Source organism: Hyperolius riggenbachi, chromosome 1 (assembly GCF_040937935.1).
Source record: "Hyperolius riggenbachi isolate aHypRig1 chromosome 1, aHypRig1.pri, whole genome shotgun sequence".
Taxonomy (NCBI): Eukaryota; Metazoa; Chordata; class Amphibia; order Anura; family Hyperoliidae; genus Hyperolius; species Hyperolius riggenbachi.
The window spans coordinates 499470956-499497677 of record NC_090646.1 but is presented as its reverse complement, the minus strand read 5'-3'; the positions used below and the strand labels follow the sequence as shown (position 1 = coordinate 499497677).

Here is a 26722-nt window from a genome sequence, read left to right as displayed (position 1 = left end):
GTAGGGCGGAGCCTAGGAGTCATGCAGGATGTACGGAGGAAGTAATCCAAGCAGGGACTTGTGACGTGCAGCGGGATCCGACCGAGGCGGTGCTGGCACCTACAGATAAGCGCTTGTGAACTTGTATCTGGTACGCAGATTTTTATGCAGTTTTTTAGAATAAAGTTAAAATGTTTTTTATGCTATGCGGATTCCGCCTTTTATATTTGAAGGTTTCTAGAGTGGTGCTGCCCAGGCTGGAGGGCTGATGTGCTTTACATTCAAGAAGGGATCTGGTAAGTGAGACTCACTAAGGGGGTGAATAAATCCCCCCGGTTTCCTTTGCATTTTGGGTGGAGGCCTTTCTCTGCACAGTCTGTTGGAGTGAATCACAGGGTGGTTCAAGTTAAGCAGTATTGCACTATATACACATTTTTTGCAGGGAAATCCTATACCCATATGGGGAATCCAGGATTGTGATCGCAGCTCGTTTTGCTCATTGGAACCTACAGGAAGCGTTTAGAGGCTGTAATTTCTGCAAAAGGAGGATCTACTAAATATTGATCTCATTTCTGTTTTGTGGTGCCCAAATTCATGCACCTTCCTAATTTTGTTTAAACAATTATTGCACACTTTCCGTAAATTCAATAAGCTTCATTTCACTTCTCAAATATCACTGTGTGTGTCTCCTATATGATATATTTAACTGACATTTTTTATCGTAACAACCAACGATTTACACAGGAAAATCATGACGAGTAACAAGGTTGCCCAAAATTTTGCATCCCACTGTACTTGAACAGTGCAATTCTCAAATCTTGTTTTTTTGCATTTCAGAATGACACAATGCTTGTTGTGAATATAGCTCATTCTGAATAAAATGTGACAGAAAGCAGCAGAATGTGGCATGAGATTGCTGCTCGCTCTCAAGTGCTAACTCAGCCACAGAGAGAAGATTAGGGAATTTGACAAGTTAGAAAGGTGAGATGGAAGTGTTTTTGAACACTGCTTCTTAACAGGTTAGATGCCATTAAGATTATGCATTACTATAGTTTGCAGGTACTAGCTTGCCTAGCTTATTTCCTACCTTAGAGTGGGTGAAATGAATGCTGGATTGTGATGTCTGTATTGTCACACGTTTATAGTATGTACTGTATATTCATACTGTATGTTTATAGAGCTTCAATATGCAATATTACTGTATATTTTCTTTGGTTGATCGGCACTCTTCCCCATCATACCTGAACAAACGTCTTCTGATTTCTAGCCTCTGCTCCCAATACAACCCCAAGCCCTTAGTGTTAATACCATCCTGGCAGCTAGCCCTAAACTCCCCCCCTCCCCAACACAAACCCTAACTTAAATGACTACCCTAAGGTCCAAACACACTAATGTGCTTCTGTCCACTTTTCAGCAACACCTCAATGTTACAGACTGATACAGTTTGCTGAAAAGTGGACAGAGGCAGTTTAGTGTCTTCAGGCCCTATTTGTATAATGCTTACTTTATTATTATTATTATTATTATTATTATTATTATTTAGTATTTATATAGCGCCGACATCTTCCGCAGCACTGTACAGAGTATATTGTCTTGTCACTAACTGTCCCTCAGAGGGGCTCACAATCTAATCCTTACCATAGTCTTATGTCTATATCAGCTAGTGTATGTATCAGTCTAGGGCCAATTTAGGGGAAGCCAATTTAACTTATCTGTATGTTTTTGGAATGTGGGAGGAAACCGGAGTTCCCAGAGAAAACCCACGCAGACACGGGGAGAACATACAAACTCTTTACAGATGTTGACCTGTCTGGGATTCGAACCGGGGACCCAGCGTTTCAAGGCAAGAGCACTAACCACTATGCCATCAAACAGTAACCTCAGAATACTAACTGGGTTTATTCCTCTTTACAGTAGCCATCTACTGTCAGCCCTGTAAGTCTCTAGAGCCTTCCTCCACATCACTTGAAATGAAAAGTCTTGAAAAGCTTATTGTGGTGAGTGAGAACAGCTGGTTTCAGTGAAGAGGAGTGGACCTGTCATTGGAGCAGGTAGTTTAAACTGTGCCACGACACTACATTGAATTGGTGTGGAGAATCAAAGCCACATAATGGAAGGCAATACTTGGTCTTCTGTAGGAGTAGGTGACCACATTTGCACAATTAATATTTGGGGGTCAGGAGATGGGGGTTATTGTGAAGGATGATGGGGGTGGGGGCAATGGTGGTTAAACTTGTTATGGGAGGAAAAGGGAGATAAAGTAGCTGCACTGATTAATGAGAGAAAAGTGAAGGTTAACCACTTAAGGACCAGCCTATTTTGTGCTGATTTGCGCAGCGTGGGCTCTGCAGCCCACAGCACAGATCAGCAGATAGCCAGGGGGACCAGACTTCCCCCCTTTTTTCCCCACTAGTGGGATGTCCTGCTGGGGGGGGGGGGGGGGGGTCTGATCGCCGCCGGCTGTTTTGGCCTAGCAGGGGGGGCTCCTCAAAGCCCCCCTCCGCAGCGATTTCAGCCCTCCCTCTCCTTACCTCCCTCTCCCTCGTTGCTGTGGAATACGCAGGACAGTTACTGTGGTCCCCACTGCCTTAACAAGCTCCACCCATATAGTTGTGGGCTGATCCCTCACTGTTCTCATGATTATCCACACCCCATGAGGCAAGATCTTGCATGGAGCTCCATGTCCAAGTCCAATTTTAGTAATTTTAGTATTTCTTTCATTTCTGAATAGTTGCAACTATTTTCAGCTTCTAACCAAGGTTCTTGTTAGTGGTCTTAAGCACATTCCAGCATTGTGCAGGTCTACAATCTTGTCCTGTATGTCCTTCAATAGCTCTTTATTCTTGGCCATGATGATGGAGAGGTTGTAACGGAAGGAACTGAGTTGACATCAGAAGTATCTAGAATTAATTATCTGCCATGTAACTGCACTTAAACATTTTCCTATCCTAACTTTAAAATCAATTTTCTCAGAAACTACAAGGTATTTTTCAAAATAAAATGTCCTATTGTTCTCATTGTTCTCCTCAACAAACCTAGCAAATCTGCTATTAACCACCAAAATCAACGCCACTGACTTCAATGCAATTTGCAAAAGAGTTTTGGCAATATTTTTGTGAAACCACCCGAAGTTCAAGGAAATTTTGTGCGAGACTGTCAGAGGCATTCTAGCTCAACCCTGAGTGTTGTTAAATAAAGATTCATTCTCTTAGCAGGCTTCATCCCTCACATGCTTCTTGTACTTCTCCCAGTATAAGTTTCATTATGTTCTCGCACCCAAGCATCAACATCCAGTCAAGCATTTAATTCTAATATAAGTGCCTTATAATGCTTGTGCTCATGCATTAGCAAATAGCAAAAGCTCCAGTTGCTTTATGCCACAAGAGGTTCCCCAGAGATTGTAATTTGGACCAGCATGCTATTTTTTATTGTTTTATTAATGATCTGGAAAGCAAGATAGAATTATTTTTAATTTTATTTTTTTCTGCTGACGGCCCCAAATATAATTGTAACCCATTCAGATATATATGAGTTCCTTTTTTTTTCCCTGCATATGGAGGCTTGTTGATTGTGTGGGTGATCTGCCATGATCTGTCCCCAGCTATATCACCTTCACTGCTGGATAGTTATATATAGCCATAAAGAAATTGCTTGTCCTTTGGGAATGCCATGCATAAATAAAGAAAATAAGTGTTGCATTTGCAATTCAGATGAAAAAGTTTATCAGAATGTGAACATTATTAGCCTCTTGTGCGCCTTTTATTTTATATGTTGCATGCTTTCATCTCAATAAATTTTACATCACTACTGTTAAATTTTGAAGCCTTTGATATAATTATCAATAATAATAACGGAGAAGAATGGCAGGAAGAAAAAAATGCTCTTGAATTACCTTTAATTATGTGCTGCAGTGAACGTTGCCTATTACAGGAAAGAGAGGGTGAAATTGGTAAGAAAAAGACACGATTACAGTAAGACATGTATCAGATCTTACAGCTGGTTGTGGCATAAAAGGTTGTGCTCTGTTTGGGAAATAGTTTTTTCTCCCCTCTGCTTGCATTGATGATTTATTTCTGGCACTCAGCGGACTGGAGATAAGTAGAATTTCTGGGGATGGCATTATTGTTGTCTGCCAGTTACCTGGACACTCCACTAACCCTGGCGATTAGCTGAGCCCATGCTGTTCATATTTGAGATGAAATTATTATGTGAAAACACTGACTGCCTGTGCGAGTGTAAAAAAAGCATGGCTTATGAGCTAGGCTATTTACTGCGTATTAAAGGGGGAAAAAAGCAGTCAGTCTGAAAAGAATTCCTCCTAGTGTATTGGCTGCAAACTATGCTTTTTCCATACCCGTGTTCTGATCCACTTATCTGCTCTCTTGGCTGGTGAAATTACAGAAACGGAGCCTGCTCTCTTCTACCCCACCCCCTAGGTTCAGTCACTTTCCAAAAAGAAAGAATTATTGACCAAGCTGCTTATGCAGTGCATTGTATGCGTGGAGATACTTTTCTCTTGAGTTTGTATCTCTTTCCCGTATGTCTAACATTTTCTCGTGTCAAATAGTAATGAGCAAAACATTTTTCTAATGTGCAATTTTCCACTCACCCAGTTGAACAAAACTAAGTTAATCAAGGCAAGTAGCTGCTGACCAATTAACTGATAGCTGGTTTATTAAAGAAAACCTGTGACTTTATCAGTAAGGAAAAAAACATACTACCAAAATCCATGAGTTTTTCTGACTCCATTCACACCATTTTTGCCGCTCCCCGCAGTGATCTTCAGTGGTAAAACCAAGTACTGAGTGAGAATGTGCTGCACACGGTGAGGAGGGGGCATGTCTTAAGCTGCAATAGCCAGCACTGAGCGCCCCCATTGCAGCTGATGCCTCCCCTTCCTGTTTTGTTGTCAACAAGCTGTACAGGTACCCTTTAAGTAACAGCTAGAGTCTGTGATAAGCTTGATGTATTTCCCACCTGGGCCAGTGGAGATTTGCATCTTAATATAATTTTCTGCCCATCAGTAGGGTCTGTGATGCCTACAAAGATGTGATGTTGGATGCTGCATAACAGCTTTCACTTTCCTGGCTTCATGCACTGATGAGAATCAAGAACAGAAACAAACAGCAAAACAGCAGCATGTTGGATTTGTATTGCTCTGTAAAATTAGCACACCATATAGGTACATCATACATACTTCAGCAGCTTTGGATGTATTTCTGGCTTTCAGACACACAAAGGAATGATTTGCATATTGTAATGATGCATCATGGGAGTAGCCAATACTTTCAGTTTTAAGAGGGCTTATTCATATTTAGCATTCCTAGTTTAAGTGTCCTTAGATTGTTGATTGCAGTTTTTTTTATCTACATATGGTTTGAGCACCACTGGATTAAAAGAAAATATTCTATTTGCTTCTCTCTGTGTCTCTGCAGCTACACTAATAGGCCATTCACATCACACATAATGTGTCAACAGCTTTTAGTAAAGATGGTTACTTCTTCAGGCTAGCTATTGATAAGCAACACTAACACATGTCTTCGCTGTACTATCAATTTGTCCATGGAAGTCACAATAGATTCAATCACAAATGCTATTGACAGTGCCCAGACTCCCCTTGAAGCTTTTGTAGATGTATGAAATCTGTATTCTGCACAAGGAACTAGCATGCCAAAATTCATCCATATCCCCACATCAAGTAGTTGATTTCTGCTGGGCCTGTGCAGCTCCTGTCATGTCTTTCAAGCTCATGAGTGAAACATGTTTTAAGGAGAGCACACATTGCAGAGAAACAGGGACTCAAATAGAGATAAACAACCCAGTTTTGCGGGAAGCAAAACTGTACCCATGTGGGGAAAGAGGGGGTCACATGAGAGAGGTTTAGGTTGCCTGTATCACCTCCTTTTGCTGCTGCACTGCACTCCATCTTCCTGACACTTCCATTTTCAAAGCTTGAAGTTCTTTTGTGAAGGAGGAAGTGTCAGGAGGATGGAGTGCAGCATGCAGTGCAGTGGCGAGATGTGGGGATACAGATAATTTAACCCTCTGTACTCGTTCAACTCAGGATGTGAGAGATTATAATAACCAACAAGCAGTTACAGAATTTGCATCACAGGCTACACGGAACATCACACCACTTGGAAGGCATGGCACTGCAAAGCAAACAGTATAATGGCAGCAGTTGGTAGAAGTGGATGCACCTTGTAGGTACCACATTTGGACAGCAGCTCAGGTGAAAGGCCATTAGAAGTGTTTCCTAAAAGATAACCTTGCCTCAACTTAGGCATAGAGCTTTTGTAGATCTCTACCTATAGGCATAGAAGACATGACACTTTAAACCCAGTCCTTCAGCAATTGACACCCTAGGCCATACCATCTTTATGCTGATAAAAACACACACAAAACATAAGGTTAGCAACTTTAACCACTTCAGGATCACAGGTTTTCTTCCCTTAAAACCAAAACAACTTTTACATTTCAGCGCTCCTCCCATTCATTCACTGATAACTTTATTGCTACTCATCACATGTGAATGATCTATAGGTTGTTTTTTTCGCCACAAATTAGGCTTTTCAAGGGTGATATTTTATTTTAGTAATAATGTTATTCTCTATGCATTTTAAAAAGAAAAAAGAGAAAAAAATGAAAAGATACACTATTTCTATATTTCCAACCATAAAAAAAAAGCAAGGGAGGCTAGGATTAGATCAGGGTTGATCAGGGTTAATCAGGGTTGATCAGGGGTATATAGTCCTGGTATATTTATTTATAAGTCCTGGTATATTTATAAAATCCTCTAGGTGGCAGTCAGAATACAAGAAAAGAAGATCCAGTTACCTTGTAATCCTCTCAGGAGTGATTACAAGGTAACTGTATCTTCTTAAGTGCTGGCAACATTGTTTGTAAACCTCACAAATGAATGAGCACTGCTATTGGCTTATAGCAGTGCTCATTCATGGTTACAGGCATCTGATTGGTGATGGGAGTAATTACTCCCATTCATCAATCCCACCCAGAGATAAATGAAGCTGGTGCACGCGCATGTGCACGCACGGGGGCGCGCACCCGCGGGCGGGAGCGGGGGCGCGCGGGAGCACGCGCGTGCACGCGCGCGATCGTGTCCGCACAGCACAATAGCGGCAGGGGCGTTTTTCAACGCCCCTGATCCGCTCATTAAGTCAATAGGGGCGTAGTTATGCGTCTGGGAAATCCGAAAGTGGTTAAAGCTCAGATTTTTCCCTAAGTAATTTTCCCATTTAAATGGGCATTTTCACATGGCTTTAAATCATAGAGAAGTTTTAAAAGATACCATTTCATAAAAATAAGAGCTTTCTTGTAAATGTGATTTCTCACGGCCATTGATTTCAATGCATTTAAGAAAAAATATATGAGTTTTTGTGTTCATGTCTGTACGTTTTCACACATATACTCATTTATGTGAAAATGTGTTTTCTCATGCCCACAGACTTCAATGTATTTAGTGAAAATGTGTTAATGTTCTTATGCCCATTTATTTTCACAAATATTCTCATTTAAATGAAAATGTGCTATTTTTGCAAAACTTTTGGTGAAACGAAAATGCCATATTCACTCATCACTATTGTGGACTGCTGGATTAATCAGTAGAACACCTCCTCCCCAGCTGTGCTTAAACTTTCTGATAAGATTCTTTCAGTAATGAAGACAAGCATATGTTCTGCAAGCTCCAATCCTCTGCTCTATCTTGGACACACTCAATCCATGGTGTCCTCCTCACTTCTGAGATTGCAGGTATTTCAGCTCAAGCAGACATACTTATTGACTAGCTACTGCTGCATCCTGCTTCTTATTCATTTCAAGGGTGTGAGGATGTACATCCACTCTCTGTATCGCCGCACATGCACCCCCCCTGCTTCTTTTTCATTGGTAACAAAGATGTGAAAGGTGGTAGAAAGGTGGTAGATTCAGCCTATGCCATACTGACTACCTAGTCATGACTGATCATTTTTGTCCCTTAATCAGATCTCTAGCCACTCCTCAATGACAATGTTTACAAGCTCCACATCACATCTCTGGTCCATAGATTTGATATGTTACGCAGTAACAGTTTTCTGTCTCTGTAAGAGCAACTGCAGAATCTATACAGCAGAATTACAGTGCATAGGGCTTTGTGAAATGAGGCAGAAATGAGGCAGTTTTGAGGCAGGTTGCATTGACACTGTATTTCCACCAAGTGACTATAATCTTGGGTAGCTGATTTATTCTGTCCAATGAGCTTGTGGCATCATTACTTACTGTGGAGTAGCATCAAGACTACCATGTCCTGTTGTTAGGTGACCATGAATGGTGGCATTGAATGGGCGAATGCCAAAGGAACACTCTTGAGAGTCATTAACATAGACATAAGATCCCCCACCAACAGTCAAAGATTCACCCAGCAACAGCCCAAATCAGAGCTCTGTATATTTTGCACCCACTTTCTTTGTGATTCCTACCAAGTATTTCCTTCTGTGAAGGCATATCTAATAGAGCGATATAGCAGTCTGACAGCACCCCTCATAGGTTGATTGCCACACACCCACATTTATATAAGCAAGGGAGACTACCTGCATACAGTGTACTGGATCCTCCTATTCTCATTGGTGTACGAGCCATAGGTATATAGATATATATCCCCACCCCCTGAACATCGCTCTACAACCTAGAATTATGCACATAAGTGGAGACCGCATATCTGTGAGGGACTATCAGTGGGAATGGGTAAACCACACTACTGACTTGTAAGTGGGGGGGGGGGGGGGTCAGCAAAGACCTCCCTCGATTGTATTCCCTTTGTCCCCTCCATGCATAATCTATATTTGTGACTATTGAATAATAATGGTTTATATATGTGACTTTTTTGTTGGTGCGACAGTGAGACAGAACCTGAAGTGGCCAGACAGAAGCCCTAGTGAAAGACATTGCTAGTTTACAATAGATTTCTTTATTACACTCATCAGCTTTCAACAATTCCCACTAAACTCACTCATTATTGTAAGTTCTCTTCTGCACAGCAATATCCCTGGCACACATAAGAGGAAGAATGTGTTCTGATTAAGTTTTACAGTGTAATTAGTTCACTCATGAATCTGATGAGCAGAAGTTGTATTTTTCAAAGATAATCCTTTGAGAAACTACTAGCAGTAGAGTACTGTACCCTGTTAGCCATCAGTAAAAGCAAGATGAATCAGCGTATACCATTTATTGGCTAACTTAAAAAAAAAATATAAGAGTAAGCTTTCAGCTATTCTGCCCTCATCACACCCGAATCCTGTATAGTGAAAAGCTGTAAAAACACACACCTATATACATGTAACGTCAAAAGGGGATACATGGATTTTTGGGGGAACATAAATACATGAGAAACTACTGTAAGAGTACACTAAAAGAGTATTGCACACAGTACTTTCTTAAATTTGGTTAGAATTTAGGAATTATAATTCTAATGTGCCTGTGGCATTCTGACAAAATCATGCCAGAACTGGAAGGAATCTTTGTAAGAAGAAAATGATGAGCTTCTGAGAGGAACTGACAGCAAGGTAAGGTTGAAGTAGTAATTTGCAGGTACATCATGTGTTTATTTTAAATAATTTTACTTCGTTCAGGTTCACTTGCAACTTAAGTGACATGATGAGACGTGTATGTACAGTGCCAGGAACACAAATAAATAATCTGTGCTGCTTTTTTTCTTCTCTGTCTGAAGGAGTTATTCAGCTATCAACTGGGTCTACTGACATCATGAAGACTGGGATGAATATAAATATATATATTTTAAGAGATGCTATTATTGGATTTGGCTTGAACAAGGTGCATAGTCACCCAAAACAACTATCACTGCCCCTACTGTTTGTCTTTGGGGACTGCGCCTGTGCTGCTTTGAAGGGAGAAAATAAAGAAGAATTCCTTGGTGTAGATTACGGTACATTTGATCTTCAATAATTTGTGCCCTCCAAGCATCTGAAAGTCAATGCAACCTATTTTATAACTGTGGAAAATATGTAAACACTAGCTTACATCAATAAAGTCTAATAAAATCCATAGCTTAAATGGTGTAATCTGCATTCTAGAAACGGTATTAAAAACTAGAAGTGCCCAAATGATTAAGACAAGTAGTTAGACAATGGTTATGGCAGGGTGCATTAAAGAAAAAACAATAAACAAAAGGATTTATGTGCTGTAGGGTGTTTGTTTCATTAGCAAGAATGGATGTGGGGTATTAATATGTTCCTACACCAATTCCAAACCCCTGAGGAACTGTGGATATCTGGAAGCACTCTTCCACCAAACACACTCCCAGAATTATTCCTTCCGATGTTCGGGAAGTTATCCCCACCTCTCCTGGGCACTGGGGTGAGAGGAGAAGCCAATTTTCCTTAACATGGACAATGGCACTTTCCAATGGAGAGTAAAAGTTTTCTGCTCCACTCTTACAGAGAACTCTCCAAGTACAATGTGGGGGTGCAGGGCAGAAAGGTACCCAATGTTTGCTTATGTATTATTATTATTATTGATGGCTAGATGTCTTTTTTCCACCAAACTTACTATGTATGTAGCTATGTGGGCTGGTACAGTGTAGAAACTGAAAGAGAAAAAAGAAAGAGTTGCAAACTGCCCGAAAGAGGTACTAGGGAAATGCAAAAGATTCAAACTATTGTCCTACTGGCTTAACAACCCAATGCTTACTCCTTAGGAAAGTGTGGATGATTTATATAGCACAAGGGGACATAGAAATAGTAAAGCAGTAGGTATTAAGTGTGTAGAGCTGAAGACAGCTAAGCAAAAGCTAAAAACATTACCAACCAATTCAGCTAAGAGATGCTTCTTAATGCCCAGATTGATTGGCACACTAAGTGGGGTGTGGGGGGGCTGGGTGGGCCACACCAGGTGTCAGCTTGGAAGAGTTGACACCTGTGCAGAAGCCATTTGAGGCTCCAGCTGGTGGGGCAGAGGGCACTGCAGAGTAGAGTGCAATGGTGCTGCTTGTGAGGGAATCTCACCTGATTCCGATGCACCCAAGCCCTTTGTCCCTCATTACATGTAGAGATCTGCCGGGCAGAGAGAGGCTGGCTGCCAGGAAGCATGGACGCATCAGGATTGGGTGAAATTCACTTACAAGCTACCCAGCTGTGCCCTACTCTTCAGGGGGACACAGGAAGGAGGCCCATGAAGAGGGTTGGAGGAATGATGTCAGTCCAGTCCCCGTGGGATACCACTAGACCAGCAGGCAAGCTACAGGGGTGTCACCGGTACACCGGGGAAGTCATATTGGGGGTACTACTAGACCAAAGGGGATTTCACATGGTGAGTACCACAAGCACGCCACTCCCTCAAACCTCCCTATGAAGAAAATGGGGGGGGGTCTGAAAAAATCATTACTGGGTGTCAAATACCCTAGGTATGCCACTGCAATTATTTTAATGCACTGTATAAGTTAGAATTCATACAGGCATCACAAGCATTGAATTAACAATTAAATTAGCTGGTAAACTGTGTGCATGTATAGCACTAGGGTACTCGCATGAAGCAAGTTATTTTTTACACATACAATTGAATCCAGCCCTACATTTCCATAGTGTGAAATTCTATGAATTTTATGAAATGAAATTCAACAAAAAAAGCATGGCAACAAATAAGAATGTTTTGATTATTATTGTGATTATGATCAGATTACATTTTAGGCTATTTGCAGTAAAACTCTCTAAATGTTCACAAGCTTTTCTCTGAATTCTGGTGAGCTTCACAACAATGAGGATTCACTGCAGCAAGCCTACTCCCATAGCTACTCCTACTTGTCACTTGCTGGTTATTTATTTTGATAGAAGCTTACAGCTCATTGATTAGTAACATGATGTTGTATTTAGCTCACCCAACCTTGCATGGTGGGCTTTTGATCTATTTTGCTGATGCTAAGTTTTGCTTCTTCTCTCATACAGGTTTTTTGACATGCAGGGAATTTGATTATGTGTAGGTATGGTTGAAGGGCCAATTTCCAATTCTAACAAAATTCCAATTTCCGCAAATGCCGATTCATCATTTGTGTTAAAAAAGTTGCCTAATTTCTAAAAAAAAAAAAAAAAAGAAAAGGTTGTTTTCATGGAATCCGCTATATTTTGCAGATGTCTGCTATTATGCTGCCATCCCTGATACAATTCCAAATTTTTTGATAGGCCAAATACTTCCGGGTTGGAAGTATTGAACCAATGGAAAGGATTACTGCAGAAATCGGACTACCACAGAAATTTGAGACCAATGCCAAGACTTGGATAATACAGAGTATTTCTGAGTCTTGTGATTGGCCTAAAATTTAGGCCAATCACAAAACTCAGAATTCAAAAATACTCAATAGTATTGGACCAATCAGAGAATGCCTAGTTTTAGGCCAATCACAAGACTTCAAAAAACCCGCTAGTATCCAAGTCTTGTGATTGCTCTAAAATTTCTGCAGTATTCTGATTTCTTTGGAAAATGCTGCATTCTGTGATTGCTCCTCTTAAAATCATATCAGAATGATCAGCAGTTCCACAAGTTCTAAAGATATCGATAAGTAACATGCAAATTTTTACTTTTAAGGCTTGACTCCACCAATTTCCCACCCTCATTCTTCCTATTTGGTGTTCACTGTAATAGCTGGCTTCACTGATCAATCAAAAGCTAAATAATAATTATTATATTTTTACAATTAAAGTGGTATAAAACCCTGACATAATATTCAATAAAAACATGTTTTCATACTTTTTGTATGCCATATGGTTATCATATTTGCATTTGTGCATAGGTATTATTATTTATTTAGAAATTATGCGTTCCCAAAAGTACAGTGTTTTTCTTTGTCAGCTGGCATTTTATTCATAACTGGTTTTATTCATTATGTATTATTATTAGTAAATTATAGTTGTTAGAATGGTTGGGGAGTGTAATAGGTATTATTATTTAATATTTATATAGAGCTGACATCTTCCACATTGCATTTATATAGTGTAAACCAGGGATGCCCATTGGGTAGATGGTGATCTACCGGTAAATCTCAAAAGACTTCCGGGTAGATCCTATATTGCCCGCCTGAGTGATGTGCATGTGCTGCAGTTGTGGCAGCATCTGTAGGTAGTTTCCACCTGGTAGATCATTTTCAATTAGTAATTTGTGAAGTAGCCTGCAAGTCAAAAAAGTGTGATCATCTCTATTGTAAATAGTAATGCCCAGGGCCGTAACTAGGCCCCACCGGGCCCCCCTGCAGAAATTCGGAGGCCCCCCCGGGGCCCGCTTGGGGCCGTTTTGACGCGTGTTTAAACAGGAAGTCGCGTCAGAGACTAGCGAGAGGAACGCACGCTGGAGCGCATGGAAGGTATGTATCAGCCGCTGCCCGCTGCTGCCCGGACCCTCATTTAAGCTGGAGGGGAGCGCAGAGGGGAGAGCCCCGAGGTGAGGGAGGGGGGGAACATCCCCCCTCCCCGCCGACTGTGGCCATGGCTTTCCCCTCATGCTGCGTCCCCTCCAGCCCCCCCAAAACGGCCCCAAGCAGGCCCCAGGGGGAGCAGGGGCTGCAGGCTCTATTGTTATGCCAGTGGTAATGCCACTAGCATGGCTCACAATCGAATCCCTACCATAGTCAGTCTTAGTGTTAAATTCCTGTTGCAGACTAAGGCCAATTTTTTTGGGGAGAGCCAGTTAACCTATCTGTATGTTTTGGAATGAGGGAGGAAACTGCAGAGCAGGATCAGCCCCATTACATGTTAATCCTTCTCTGGGAAACCGGGGACCCTAGCGCTGCAAGGTGAGAGTGCTACCCACTACACCATGGTTCTGCCCGATTGGTATTGCCAAATACCCTGAGAATATGGTAATTAAAAAATAATATATAGAAGAAATATATAAACAATGCAATCATTGATCTACTCAGGACTCCAACTAATGTGTGCGTGCACCTTCACTGCACATATACTGTATATTCTGGTGCATAAGACTACTTTTTAACCCTTAAAAATCATCTGAAATGTCAGGAATCATCTTATACGCCGGGTGTCATTGATGCCGAGTGATATGCCCTATCCTGTTACCGACTCTCAGATCTCGCTGCTGAGGACTGTAGTGAAGAGGGACAGGTGCACATGTGCGAGATCTGAGAGGCAAGGAAGGAGGTAAATAGGATACAAGGGTGGGCCAGAAGGCTGAAAGAGGCATGTTTTATGGACACAGCGCACTCTATTCTTCCATACCGCTCTGATAAACGGGTAGACAAGGAGAGCTGACCAATCCACTTAGGGGAAGGGAGAGTTGACCAATCCAAGCAGTCAATTGCCTATATTCTTTTATATACTGGGTACCACATACAGTACAGCACCAGTATCTGTTCATACATAGCACCAGCATCTGTTCATACATAGCACCAGTATAAGATTTTTTTTAATTTTTATTTGGTGTGCGTTTGAAGAAGGGTAGTCTTATATGGCGAGTATATCCCAAACTCTATATTTTAACTGGAAAAGTTGGGGGGCTGTCTTATATGTCCAGTCATCTTATACGCCGGAATATATGGTATATATAACAGTAACTTTTTTGTCAAATAAAATTAAAGAAATATATAAGAGAATATTTTACATTTGTATATCTGTATTACAGTGGTGCGCAATGGTTAACACCTTGAGTGGATTAATTACCAGTGCTTTTGCATAGCTGATTCCAGTGTCATAGAGCGGTCAACCAGTTAGGACATATCAATGGATATTTCTTCTGAGCCAATTTATTTCTTCAATTTACTAATTGAAAAAAGGCAACGCTCTATCCACTTCTTGGGAAGCATGTCATTTCCATATTGTCTCAAGAACTGTGAGGGCTACTTAGCAATGATTGCAAAGGCTAAGTCCACTCAGTACTAATATTTTGTTTATAGATATGGGTAGCTTGGCTTAACCATTGGCTTTTTTTTTTCTTTGCATATTTCAGAGATACCAATCTAAGGTATTCCTGCCTAGCCCTCCTTTCCCTTTACACATACTACACACATACACACACACACACTCTACACATAAAACACATACACTCCACACACATACTACTCATAAAATACAGAGAAAGAGAAACACACACACATACTACAAGACACACAAACACTCCATCACAGCATGCACAGTACACTTAAACACACATACTCATATAATACACACACTACACAAAGAGAGAGAGAGACATGCACACGCATACTACATAGACACACACACACACACACACATATATCACACAGACACACAAAATCCCAGACAAGACACTACACACAGTTGAACACACACAATCACAAAGCACACACACAAGCTCTCTCACACACACTACACAAACACACACACACACTCATTAACACACACATGCATGCACACGCTCAAACATGTAAACACACACTACACTCAAACTCACTTTCACATCCCTCCTTTTTGCAACAAGTGTAGTCACAAGCCTACTGGTCTTGTGTTCTTGTGCACTAATGTGGTCCATTAGTTAACCTCCAAAGCCATGATCAAGATCCATGATTAAGATCTATGCTTTAAATGTGTAGCTGGGGATTAAGATGGAGAGATTTTTTACTGATGAGGTTTATGGTTGACCCCAAAACATTATTATCTCATGTACACAATATTGGAATGTCATTAAATTATCAACTTTATGTGGACTTGAATAAAACATGTTTTTTTCTGTTTAGAACGTTTCACAAGATTATGAAAAGTTTTGCTTCACCCAGTCAGTGTACAAATAGGAAAAAGTCAGTGCAAAAATTGTAACTTTTGAGACTTCTCACAGTTGTACAAAAAGTGGACACATATGTATAAATTATATTTTGGAGGACAGCTTTGTATATCATGGGTTTGATCCAATGGCTCAACAGGTGGTTTATTAAATGGTAAAAATGTTCTGGTTGAACTCGATGGACGTATGTCTTTTTTCAACCAAAATAACTATGTAACTATGTTCTGCTAATGAAGAAAATACCATAGGTGCTCAAGTCACAAACTTAGCTGGCTTAAGGGGAAAATAATGACCAAGAATTCCTGTATAGACTTGACAGTGATTTCAAGCTGGCACAACTTTAAAAATTCTAACGTTATACATATGGTATTTAGTAAATTATATCAACTTCCATCGGAAAATGACTACACTAAGTCTTTGAAATATATTTATATAATTTTAATTCACCTAATTCATGTTAGGTTCTTGGAAAACCTAAAGTGAAGTGAAGAAAAATAGTTTTACTTACCTGGGGCTTCTACCAGCCCCCTGCAGCCGACCTGTACCCATGCCATCCTGGAACGATCCTCCGGTCCCCCATAGTAGCTTAGTTTTGATTTCGATGACAGAGCCAGTCACTGGCCATTGCGCCTGTGCAGACCTGGCCATGAACATCCTCATTCGTGCTGCCGTCGCCGGGAGCGTTCTGCTCAGGCGCTGTACAATAAAATCTCTACTGCGCCTGTGCAGGACACTCCCGGCATCGGGTGCATGAACCAGAATGTGTGCGGCTAGGGCCGGATAAGGGCCGGATAAGCGCAGTGGTGGGTGTCAGGCTCAGTCGCCGAAAATGAAACTAAGCTACTGTGGACTGGAGGATCATTCAAGGATGGAATGGTCACAGGTCGGCTGCAGGGGGCTGGTGGAAGGGCAACTCTTTTTTTTTCACTTCACTTTAGGTTCCCTTTAAAGGACAACTGAAGCGAGAGGGATATGGAGGCTGATATATTTATTTATTTTTAAGCAATGCCAATTGCCTGGCTATCCTGTTGACCCTCAGATCTGGCAAGATTAGCTGCATGCTTTTTTCTGGATTCATTCAGATGCTACCGCAGCCAAATAGATCAGCAAGGCTGCCAGGCAACTGGTATTGTTTAGAAGGAAATACATATGGCAGTCTCCATATTCTTCTCACTTCAGTTGTCCTTTGAGGAGTTTTCATGTGAACGAATCAATTAGGTGTTTTGAGTTCCAGATTATTTTTAAGGAATTGTTTTGAGGAAAATAGTTTGTAGTCTACAGCAGGGATGTTCGTAGTCAGCCAACTTCGCTATGCTGGAACTACGCGTATTATTACGCAAATACGCTTCTCAATCTACAACTACGAAATCAGAAACTTTGCTACGTTTGCATTACGTAGACTACGCGTTAAAATACGCGAGCTTCGCGTAGTGTGAAGCGTAGTTGATGCGACCGCTTATGCGGAAAAATCTCTGCAATAATCTGCTACCTATGTGCATATATAAACTAAAATAAGCGTACATTCCACCTTCCAATGCGGAATTGTATGCATACAAAAGGGCAATAATATTTCTGCGCATGCACAATGATCCATATAGATTCAGTTACCGCACGCGTACTTGACTTCGCAATACATACGTCAACTACGCGTAGCGGGCAAAGCTTCGCATGGCGGGACTACGACCACGCGGAAATGCGTACTTGTAGTTTGTAAACTTCGCATACGAAATACGTACTACGATGCGTAGATTCGCGCTGGCATAGTTTACGAGCAACTCTGGTCTACAGAAACTTGGGCACACTAAATCCTAGTACACACTTTCAATTTTGATTAGCCAATCACTGACCAATGTTACCACCTTCATGTAGGGTGAGGTTCAACAGACATTGGATACTATCATAAGATTGTGTAGGTAAACCCTCATGCTACAAGTAGTAAGTGGTAAAATAGGTCAATAATTGGCCAATCAGAATTGAAAGTGTGTACCAGGCTCAAAGATGCCAAATAATAATAGAATCTTGCTTGTACAATCTTACCACATCTATGTAATATGAGGGACTATCTAAAGTATCCATCCGAAGAATATTCACCCAGTTTATCCTTCTACTGCATAATTTGGTAAGATTGTACAATCAAGATTGTATCATTGATGTGCACCTTCATGTTGCAATACTAAATAATACAGCACACCACATAATACAGCACACCATCAATGGATCAATGACCTGTGAAGCAAGCATACCTTGTAAAAGCCACTATCACTCACAATGAAATTGATATTCTCTTTAAAATCTTTAGTGCATGTAAGACTTTTATTTTTTTTATTTGACTTTTTAAGAAATGAGATATATATTTGAGGAAAACAATGAATGGAGCCAGATATCTTCTTTGACACATAACCAAAAACTAGCACCACAAGCATCTAGCAACACTTACTGAAGAAAAGTGAATTAGCAGCCCTCCAGTCCAGAGCACTTTACTCTTTTTTGAGGCTTTTTTCCCCTGCTTGCAGTGATTGCCCACTGACCTTTTTGCTTGTAAGCTGAGCTTCACTAAATTAATATTTCTGCTCCAATACTCTCCAATATTTGATCAGGTTTTTCTTTGTAACTGTTACTGTGCCCCAGTAATAGTGAAGGAGGGTATCTGGTCAATCCTTCTAGAGCTGTAATTTGTCTGATGCCTATTTACATACTTTATAGACTCTAAAACATCTCAGGCAACTAAAAATGTAACCAGTAGTGGGGAAGGCGCATGGCCAAGGTCAGTGACTGTGTATATAGAGAAGCAAATGTAATCAATTACCTGCAAGCTGGACACACACCGTACTTTGCTTATGCATGAAAGGTCACAGCTGACATTTACTTATGACAAGCTCAGTGGGTTGACACTTTTTACACATTTAATTCTCTCTATTTCCACAGCAAATAAAATTATTGTAATAGGAACAGTCTAAATGGCACATTTATGCAGATATTCTATGGGCTTCAACCCTCACTGACATCAAGCTTGAAAATACTGCACATCTGAGAGATCATATTAGTTCATACCAGTCACTGAAAACCCTAATGTGTCAAAATAACACAAATACTACTCATAATAATCATTTATCTGAGTATGACTATTAAAAAGCATTTAGTGCATCACCTATAGAGATGTTAAGCTTGTATAATGATGAGACAACCAAAGCATCATTATATTTTAACTTAGAAAGAGTCTGAATAGCTGAAATATGTGCATGTGAAATATATATTGTTGCAAGAAGAGCATATTACCATTTAGCTGGTTGTACACTACTTCCTCTAGATGGTCCAGTCTTTGTAGGATAGACTCCCGATCAACCAAAGCGCCCAGTTTAGTGTTTCTGCTCCTCACCCTGCGGTCAGAACTTCTTACAATCTGTACCAGCTCCTGGGACCTGTCCTGGATCCTGCAGTACACCGAAAACAGGATGATGCCCACAAACACCAGGATATTTACAGTCAGCAAAGTTTTGATTTTCCGTGCCACCGCCATGAAATCTGTGGAGATCCAGCATCAGGGCATCCCAAGTGAAGTGAAGCATTTACACCAAGCCCCAGCAGAGCAGCCCGGCAAAGAAGAAATCAAGTGACATATCACGTAGAGCGAGACAAAGGAGCTGGTACATTTGAAGCTGACCCTTCAGCGCCGCTGCCATACACACTGGAAAATACACTCTACATCAGTAGCCTGTGTGGGTACATGGCTCTACATGGGAGCATGGTAGGCAGACGGATTCACTGATGGTGGTGGGACACCGGCATAGAAAAAACAGAAGCACAAAGCGTGGGTCTGAGCAGCACTCCCCTCGCTTGGTGGGTCAGTACAAAAACATGTTCTGCAAAGCATAGGAGCTGTCCTTTCAGCACCACGTCCCTCCCATAGCTCTCTAGTGCTCTGCTGTTCTGAAATAGAGAGGGAGCTGTCTTTCAGCACCACCTCCCCCCGATTCGCTCCCTTTGATGTGGAGACAGCCTGTAAGCAGCTAAGCCTGGGCTTTCTAGATAGCAAATGCTGAATGCAATAGCTTATACAATGCTGAGAAATGTGAATGTGTTTATCATTACATTACCACAGATCATGTAAATCTAATTAAGGTTATATAGTTGGTAGCCTGTTTGCATGAATTAATATCCCAGTGTGTGTATGCTGCACACAAATGTCTGTATGTATGAATCCATATATGCATGTATCTCTGTGTATGTGTCTAAACGCAGAGCGCCTGTGCAAAGTGACGTAGGGAACGAAATACTCATCAACATTCATAGACTATACCCATCATTAAACCTTCTCTGCAAGCATGTGTTTCTCTCGCGGTTATACTGGTTCTGTGAGCGACAATAACATCAGGCATCCTCTGCCTTACTTTAGAAAAAGCGTATAAGAGCAACAGTGGAGAGAAGCCTAACATTATGAATGGGGTGATCGGCTCTGTTTAATTGAAATAATGTTTCTTCAATATGCAAGACCTTATGCATAGCCTCCAACTGTATTCTGGGGCAGACAGTACTGATCATGGTGGCTAGAGGCTTTTTCCAACAGCAGCTATAATATGGAATGCATGGAAGGGAAGTAATGTGCCTACTGAAACGTACAAGCTAGGTGGTTTAATTGTAATATTTATCAGCAGTAGTACAGTCAGGCATCGTAGAAAAACTACAATAGAATACAAATGAAGCATCATGTGCTATGTTTATTGGAAAGCACACACCGCTAGTACTTTGGCAGTGTGAAGGTTGCAGCAGTTGGCGGTGAGGCTTCTGCACAGAAAATGTTTGGTCAATATTCCTCGTTCAGAATGATACAAACACGAGATTGCATTTAATTAGACCATAACACAATCTGCTATTGCAGACATTTGGTGAAAAGCTAAGAAATCGAAGAAGGCTACTCGGATAAAGAGTTGCCTTTCTCTATGCTATCACAGAAACGTTTCTGTTCCTATTAATCTACAGCAGCTACATAATTTCTTAATTGCATATCTGGTGTTATGTTGCACTTTATTACATGATGTCACAACAAGTTAAGAGTACGCATTGTGTAAATCGATTGCTGTAGTCAGTCACAGTGATATCTATAGCTTCATTTTCCTGTTATGTCAATAAACCTCTTCCCGAACGAAATTGCAAATACATTCATGTGATCGAATTCCTTTCTGAATTATTTAATATGCTAATATCAGTGAGATAGAAGTATTGGATATTTGTTTTCAAGTTACTGTCATGCATGCACACTAACTATGTCACGCATAATCTTATGCATGAGTGATGCAGCCATGCACGACAGTCTCAGTGTCATATTTAAAATCTGTCACCGTTTTAAAATGATTTATTAGTATACATGCAGGCACCCAAGAGTGCCTGCATGCATTAAAACAACCTAATAAAGTGCCCCTGAGGCTCCCAATTTATGGAAAATCTCATACTATCTGACCTTGTTGACCGTGCCCTTCCCTGGGTAATTAGCTCCATCATTCCACATCACATCTGGAGCCGTGTTACTGTGATACTGTGCCTTTCTAACCAGTTTTTAGGATCTGGAGGTGGAGCTTAAAGTGGACCTGAACTCTTGCACAGGACAGAAGGAAAACATAGAGCAATGCACCCTGTATGTATTTAGAGAGTTTAGTCTGTCTAATTCCCCCTTATCTGTGTCTAAACACAAGTTGTAATTTGATCCCTCAGCTGTGTTCGCTAACTGCCATGACAGAGAGCTAATTTGTAAACACAGGATGTTAACAATATCCTTTGGAGGCAGGTGGAAGATGGCTTGCTCTGGTGGTGTGAGCCCTGGAGTGAGTTGTTTGCACCTGTCCTCCCCCCCTCTGGAGTGTTGTGTGTGAGCCAGCCCTGAGCTCTAAAGCTTGCTTCACACCTTTCTCATGTGGTGCCTCCAAGTTAATGCGCATGTAGCAGAACGCAATGGACGTTAAGGTAAGTGCCTGTTTTTAATATTGGGAGGTTGGAGCGGACGGCTCCCCCCGGCGCTGGCCACGCTTGGGGGGGTCGCCTGCGCCACCCAGCCTCATCCTCCGGGGTGCAGCTGCAGTTCCCAGGCGGTGAGAGTGCCTGGGACCCCGCAGTCCCCCGGTTGTATGGGGGCATTGGGAAGCCTCCCCGTGGCGCTCCTGGATAGTGCTAATTTGGCATGAACTAATTCCCGCAGGGCGACCGCTTTGCCGTATTCGTTTTTTGACCCTGCATAGTTTGGCGTGCGAAAGCAAATGCATATTTGCATGAGCATTGCCTCATGAATAGCCAATTGAGCCAGATTTGCAGAGCCAGACTTGCTAGGGTTAAAACTTTGTGTTAGAGCACGCATACATTTTCCTCAGGTAAGGATGTTAACAATATGTCTGCTTCCATGAAAGCAGGAAGTAGACAAACTGCAGATTTATTTTAGGATTTGTATCAGCTGTAACAAAGAAATGTTTTTGTTTAGCGTACCAGGGCATTCGCTGTATGCTTGTCTGTTATACCACAGGATTAAAAAGGTAACAGTTTTGGTAAAAATGTGTACTTATATTTAAATGTAAATGTGCAGTTTAAATAAAGCTCTAATCAGTAATGAACTTACATTACTGAGTTTGCCTCTGTTCTAAGATACAGGCTTATCGCTGCCTCTGTACCAGGTCAGTATTTGCAGAAGCAATCAATATTTCAATTAAATTTGATAATGAGTGTAGAGATAATTTACTGCTTGCTGTAAAAAGAGTAGAAACCGTTTCACAGGATTTAAAGAATCAGAACAATCTTAAAGAGGAACTGTAACGACAAAACGGCCCCTGGGGGGTACTCACCTCGGGTGGGGGAAGCCTCAGGATCCTAATGAGGCTTCCCACGCCGTCCTGCGTCCCTCGGGGGTCTCGCTGTAGCCCTCCGTGCAGCGGTGACGCAATATTTACCTTCCTGGCTCCTGCGCAGGCGCTCTGATGCCTCTCGGCGCCGAAGTAGGCGGAAATACCCGATCGCCGTCTGGTCTGCTCTACTGCGCAGGCGCAAGTTTCCGGCGCCTGCGCAGTAGAGCGGACCCGACGGAGATCGGGTATTTCCGTCTATTTCCGTGCCGAAAGTCGCCACAGCGCCCCCGCTGGAGCCAGCAAAGGTAAATATTGAACTGACAGTCGGCACAGTCGCCGGCTGTTCGGAGGGCTGCGGCGAGACCCCCGTGGGACAGAGGATGGCGTGGGAAGCCTCATTAGGATCCGGAGGCTTCCCCCACCCGAGGTGAGTACCCCCCAGGGGAGGTTTTTGTTGTTACAGAGTCTCTTTAAGGGGAACTTGAGCCAAACATAAAGATAAAAATTAGATACTTACCTAAGAAGAAGGATTCCCACGTCCTCCTGGAGACCACCACTGCTGCCTTGGCCCCTATTTATGATTGCAACTGCATGCCTATTCATGCACAAGCATGGGCTTACTGTGCCTGTGTGAAACGGCTGTGCTTTCACAGTAGCATGGAGGCGCTTGCGGCTCATGTACATGCGGCTTCAGCATACTCTGCAGGCATGGCTATATTTGCCCAGGTACAGCATGGCTGTGCTTGTGCATGAAGAGGAGCGCAGCTACATAGCACATCTGACAAGCTCTTATCAAATAAGTTTTGGGGGTCCATGCACTGCAGCAATGGGGATCAGGAAGACGTGGGAAGCCTCTGGAGGATCTAGAGGCCTCCCTCTTCTTAGGTGAGTATCTCATTTTTGTCTTAAGGTTCACCTTAGGTACACTTTAACTACTTGAGGACCGCAGTGTTAAACCCCCCCTAAAGACCAGGCCATTTTTTGTTAAATTGGACACTGCAGCTTTAAAGTACTCCTGACACGATTCCTCAATCCCCTCTACACAAGTAACACTATTATATTGATGGTGCTGAGACTAATGGCCCATACTCACGGGCAGCAAAAGTTGCCTGTCGCCAGCACACGTGAGCGTGTGTGCGACAGGCCGGCGACAGCTCCTCGCCAGGTCTCTCCGCGTACACACGCAGAAGAGAGACCAGCGGTGCGACGGAAGCTGTCGCCGACGTTCCTCCTCCCCCCGCCGGAAGCTCCGTATACCTCAATGGAGGTTGCTGTCGCTAGTCCGCGTACTCACGCGGACTAGCGACAGCTGCGGCGGAGGTGCGGCGGCGACTGTCTCCAGGCGATTGAAACTTTCAATCGCCTGGCGACATCAGCGACGAGCGACAGTTCGGGGTGCGCGCCCGTGCGACGGCGCATACTCACGGGTGACCTGTCGCCGCAACACGCGCGCGCCGCGTGTTGCGGTGACAATTGTAGCCCGTGAGTATGGGCCATAACTCACAGCACCATCCTCCCCCCTCCAGTACCCCTGCAGACCCCGTTCTGCCAAGTCAAAGTCTTCGACTGAGGCAGAACGGGGAGGAAGTGACAGTTCTTCCTCCCCGCTGTGCATCTATAACTCCTCCCCCTCCACCTGCCGCTTTACTTGCGTATATGTGTCATTGCACACAGTGCGCAGGGGAGCTGTGCTGTGTTCGGGCTTGTGAAAATTGAGGTCGGAAACATATCCAACCTCAATTATCACAAGCCAGCACACAGCGCAGCTCCCCTGCGTGCTGTGTGTAATTAAACATATACAGAACTAAAGAGGTAGGTGGAGTGGGCAGAGTTATGGACGCACAGTGGGGAGGAAGAACTGTCACTTCCTCCCCACTCATAATTAAGTGGGGAGGGCCACAGGGGGCGTTGGTGGGTGGGATGATGGTGCTGTGTGCTGTGACTTTGTCACAGCAACAGTAATAAAACTATTTCAAAACTATTTATGATGAGGTCAGAGGTACTTTAACCACTTGACGACTGCAATGCTAACCCCCGCTAACGGCCAGGCTCATTTTTGTTGCACTGGGCTGTGCAGGCTTTTCAGCCTCCTGCACAGCCCAGTTATGGAGCCCAGCGATCGGACTCACCTCCTTTTTTGTCCCTAAGGGGTCATGCCGCCAGAGGGGTCCAATCACTGTGGCCATGTTTTTTTTTCCCCGAAACCTCTATGAGGCTCGCTCTCCCTCCCTCCCTCCTCCCTCCCCTTTCCTCCTCCCCTCCGTAATCTTTATGGAACAGGACGGCGATCCGTTCTGTTCCGCCTCTCATAGGCATCAGCCTATGAGAGGACGGCACTCCCCGGCCAATCAGTTGTAAACAAAGGGGATTTCTTTCCCCTTTCGTTTACAAACAGCCTGCTAGCCACGATCGGCGGCTAGCAGGCTATTCACAGAACTTCGTTTCGTGAAGTGGCAGGGAACGATTGCGCATGCGCGCGGCTGTTCCCTGGGAAACTGCAGCCCCAGGACTTGACGCCAATCGGCGTTAGGCGGTCTTGGGGCTGCCGCCGTGGCCACGCCCATAGGTGTTAGGCGGTCCCCAGAATGTTAAGGCCTTGATGCAGGGCCACACAACTCAGCACACAAGTGATTCCCCCCCCCTCTTTTCTCCCCACCAACAGAGCTTTCTGTTACATAGTTACATAGTTATTTTGGTTGAAAAAAGACATACGTCCATCGAGTTCAACCAGTATAGGTCTGATCACTCCCCCAGTGTTTATTTTTTTTTATAAACATTTATGTTTTTATTTTTTATAAATTCTGTTTTCTTCCCTCTAACTCCCTTGTTCCCCCAGTCAGCCAATGACGGCAATCGGCTGTCATAAGCTTCAGCCTATGAGAGCCGATCGCTCTCCTATGTCCCAGGGGGACAGCCATGTCACATGCCTGTCCCCAGTACAGCGCTGCCTTAGATTGCAGTGCTGTACAGCCTAATTAGACGGCGTCTAACAGTCTCCGAGTAGCGATTGGTGCTGGGAGACTGAAGGCGGAGCGGAGTGCCATCCTTGTAAGTGGAGATGCGAGCACATCGGCGCGTGATCTCCTGCTAGCCCCATAGAAGGCCGTTTGATGGCAATCGGTGTGGGGAGGTGCTGGGGCTGCTGCCGCTTTTACGCCAATTGGCGTGGAGATGCTGGCTAGTGCTTAAAGCAGAATATAACCCAGCATTTCTTCTTTGCTCTAAAAAATTATTTACAGCATATTATATACAGCCAGCATTTTTATTTTTTACTAGACCAGCATTCAAATGGATACACACAGAGCTTGAAAGTTCAGTGCAGTGAAATGTGGACGCATCCGAAGTTGTAGATAATGTTATCTTGTGTTTACTGAAATGTATGAAGTGAGGAATGTGACACATTCTCTGACTGTGGAGAAGCTGCTGGACACAGACAGAGACTCAGAGCATTTCTGAATTTATTACATGATGAATAAAACATGTTATTAATAAAAATGCAAAGTCAGCTCACAAAGCAAAAAACTGTACTTTTGCGAACCTATAATTTCTAAATGAATAATAATACTTATGCACAAGTGCAAATATGATAACTGTATGGCATATAAAAAGCAGGAAAATGTGTTTTTATTTAATATTATGTCAGGGTTTTAAACCGCTTTAAAACTCATTTCTGCTAGATGCATTTTTGTTTGAGATTTTCTTTACAAAGAAATGCATTTGGTATGGCAGCCTATCTAATGTGTTTTTTTTTATTCACATAAAACAACCTGCATCCTTAACCATGTGTTTCTTTTAAAATAAAACAACACTTGTGGACATGAGGTCAGGGGGTGCGGCCACTACAACTCGTGAACTTGGCCATTCTTTGCTACGGTAACCAAAAGGAAATGGATCAAGACGGAGGAGCCAGGGAGGACAATCATTTTATTTTGGCAAATATGTGTTATTTCCTCCTTAGATTAGCAATGTTTTAATGTAAAAAGCAAATAAAAACTGCTTAATTGTCAACAAAGACAAGTAAGAAGAATGAGCATTGTTCATTTTAAGGCAATTTAGGTATTGTTATGCTGGGAATATACAATTAGTTTTTTTTGGCAGATAGATGACTCGATAGGTCGTTTCCAACAGTTTCAGTCTGATTTTAATCATTTTTCTGACCGCTTTCCTCATAG

At 42.5% G+C, this 26722-nt stretch overlaps 1 protein-coding gene across 1 annotated transcript in view; it reads right to left on the bottom strand.

Moving 5' to 3' along the window:
• The window catches only part of GALNT9 (polypeptide N-acetylgalactosaminyltransferase 9), a 397797-nt gene extending 378092 nt beyond the window's left edge, over positions 1-19705 (bottom strand). Inside the window, exon 1 of the mRNA XM_068243439.1 lies at positions 19006-19705. Coding sequence (XP_068099540.1) covers positions 19006-19246 — 241 coding nt within the window. The 5' untranslated portion in view covers positions 19247-19705. The remainder of the gene's footprint in view (positions 1-19005) is intronic.
• Between the last annotated feature and the right edge of the window lie 7017 nt (positions 19706-26722).